The sequence below is a fragment of the Engystomops pustulosus genome, chromosome 7, assembly GCF_040894005.1.
Source record: "Engystomops pustulosus chromosome 7, aEngPut4.maternal, whole genome shotgun sequence".
In the NCBI taxonomy this organism is placed as follows: domain Eukaryota; kingdom Metazoa; phylum Chordata; class Amphibia; order Anura; family Leptodactylidae; genus Engystomops; species Engystomops pustulosus.
The window spans coordinates 18,683,513-18,684,726 of NC_092417.1; the positions used below are offsets into that span (position 1 = coordinate 18,683,513).

General features: G+C 40.7%; 1 protein-coding gene across 1 annotated transcript; it reads right to left on the bottom strand.

The window, feature by feature from the left end:
* Window positions 1-266: 266 nt before the first annotated feature.
* LOC140070025 (olfactory receptor 2G3-like) lies at window positions 267-1,214 on the bottom strand. The gene has a single exon (XM_072116356.1). The coding sequence runs from the start codon at window positions 1,212-1,214 to the stop codon at window positions 267-269; it is 948 nt and encodes a 315-aa protein (XP_071972457.1).

The following is a 1,214-nucleotide window of genomic DNA, read 5'->3' on the forward strand; positions in this document are numbered from 1 at the left end:
TGGCACATTCCCAGTTTGGTGAGTCATGGTGCTTCAGTGCACTGCACTGTGAATGTACCCGATAAAAGGTTACGTGCCTGTGAGTTAGCCACAGTTTTTGCAAATAGCATATGGTTTACAGGAAACCTAAGACGGTCTAGTCTAAGTCTTAGTTTTCAACTTTCTTTAAAAATCTCCCCCATTGAGAAGACGAGCAGTGGCATGTCATGAAATCGGTGCTGTAGTCCTCTCCAATTACTAAGTCATGAAACGAAACATGTATGGCCTTAGTGACACTTGTCTGTTTTTTCTAGGATCTTAAAATTTTTTATTATACAATTTTTGACCTCCTTATTTCTGATGCTGTAGATGATGGGATTCAACATTGGTGTCACCACAGTATAGAGAACAGATACAACATTGTCCACCTCCTGAGAGTGAGAAGATCGAGGCTGAAGATAGATGGACATGATGGTCCCGTAATAGAGAATGACAACAGAGAGGTGGGAGGTGCATGTAGAAAACACTGCACGTCTTCCCCTTGAGGACTGTATCTTCAAAATGGCAGAGATTATAAAAATGTAGGAAACCAAAGTCAAGAAAAAAGAACATAAAACTATAATCCCAGCAGCTACGTATATTGCTATCTCATTAAGCCAAGGATCTATGCAGGACAGTCTTAAGAACGGAGGCATTTCACAAATTAAGTGGTTGACATGATGAGTTTTACAGAAGGGAAGTCTCCAGATAAGGGGTACTTGTATACAGGCATCGATGACACTAACAGTCCATGGTATTAGGGCAAGTATAATGCAAAACCTCATGTTCATAATACTGCTATAATGTAATGGCCTACAGATGGCAACAAACCTATCATAAGCCATGACAGCAAGTAAGATACACTCTGCAGCCCCAAGAACTAATGAGAAAAACATTTGGAAAACACAGCCACCCACCGAAATGCTCTTGTCTTGTGATAGAGTATTTAGGAGGATTACCGGAACTATGCTGGAGGAGAAACAGATGTCAATGAAGGAGAGATTACTCAGGAAGAAGTACATGGGGGTGTGTAATGTTGGGCTGATCCTTACAGTAATGAGAAGAAGACAATTTCCAGCCAATATTATAATATACATTGTCAAGAAAGCAAGGAATCCTAAAACCTGGAGGTGAGGGACGTTAGATAATCCAAGAAGGTAGAACCAAGTTGGCAGTGTCTGATTGGAGATCTCCAT

What these genes read in the sequence shown, in the direction of transcription:
- LOC140070025 (XM_072116356.1), bottom strand. Translation starts at nt 1,214, where the DNA reads ATGGAGATCTCCAATCAGACACTGCCAACTTGGTTCTACCTTCTTGGA.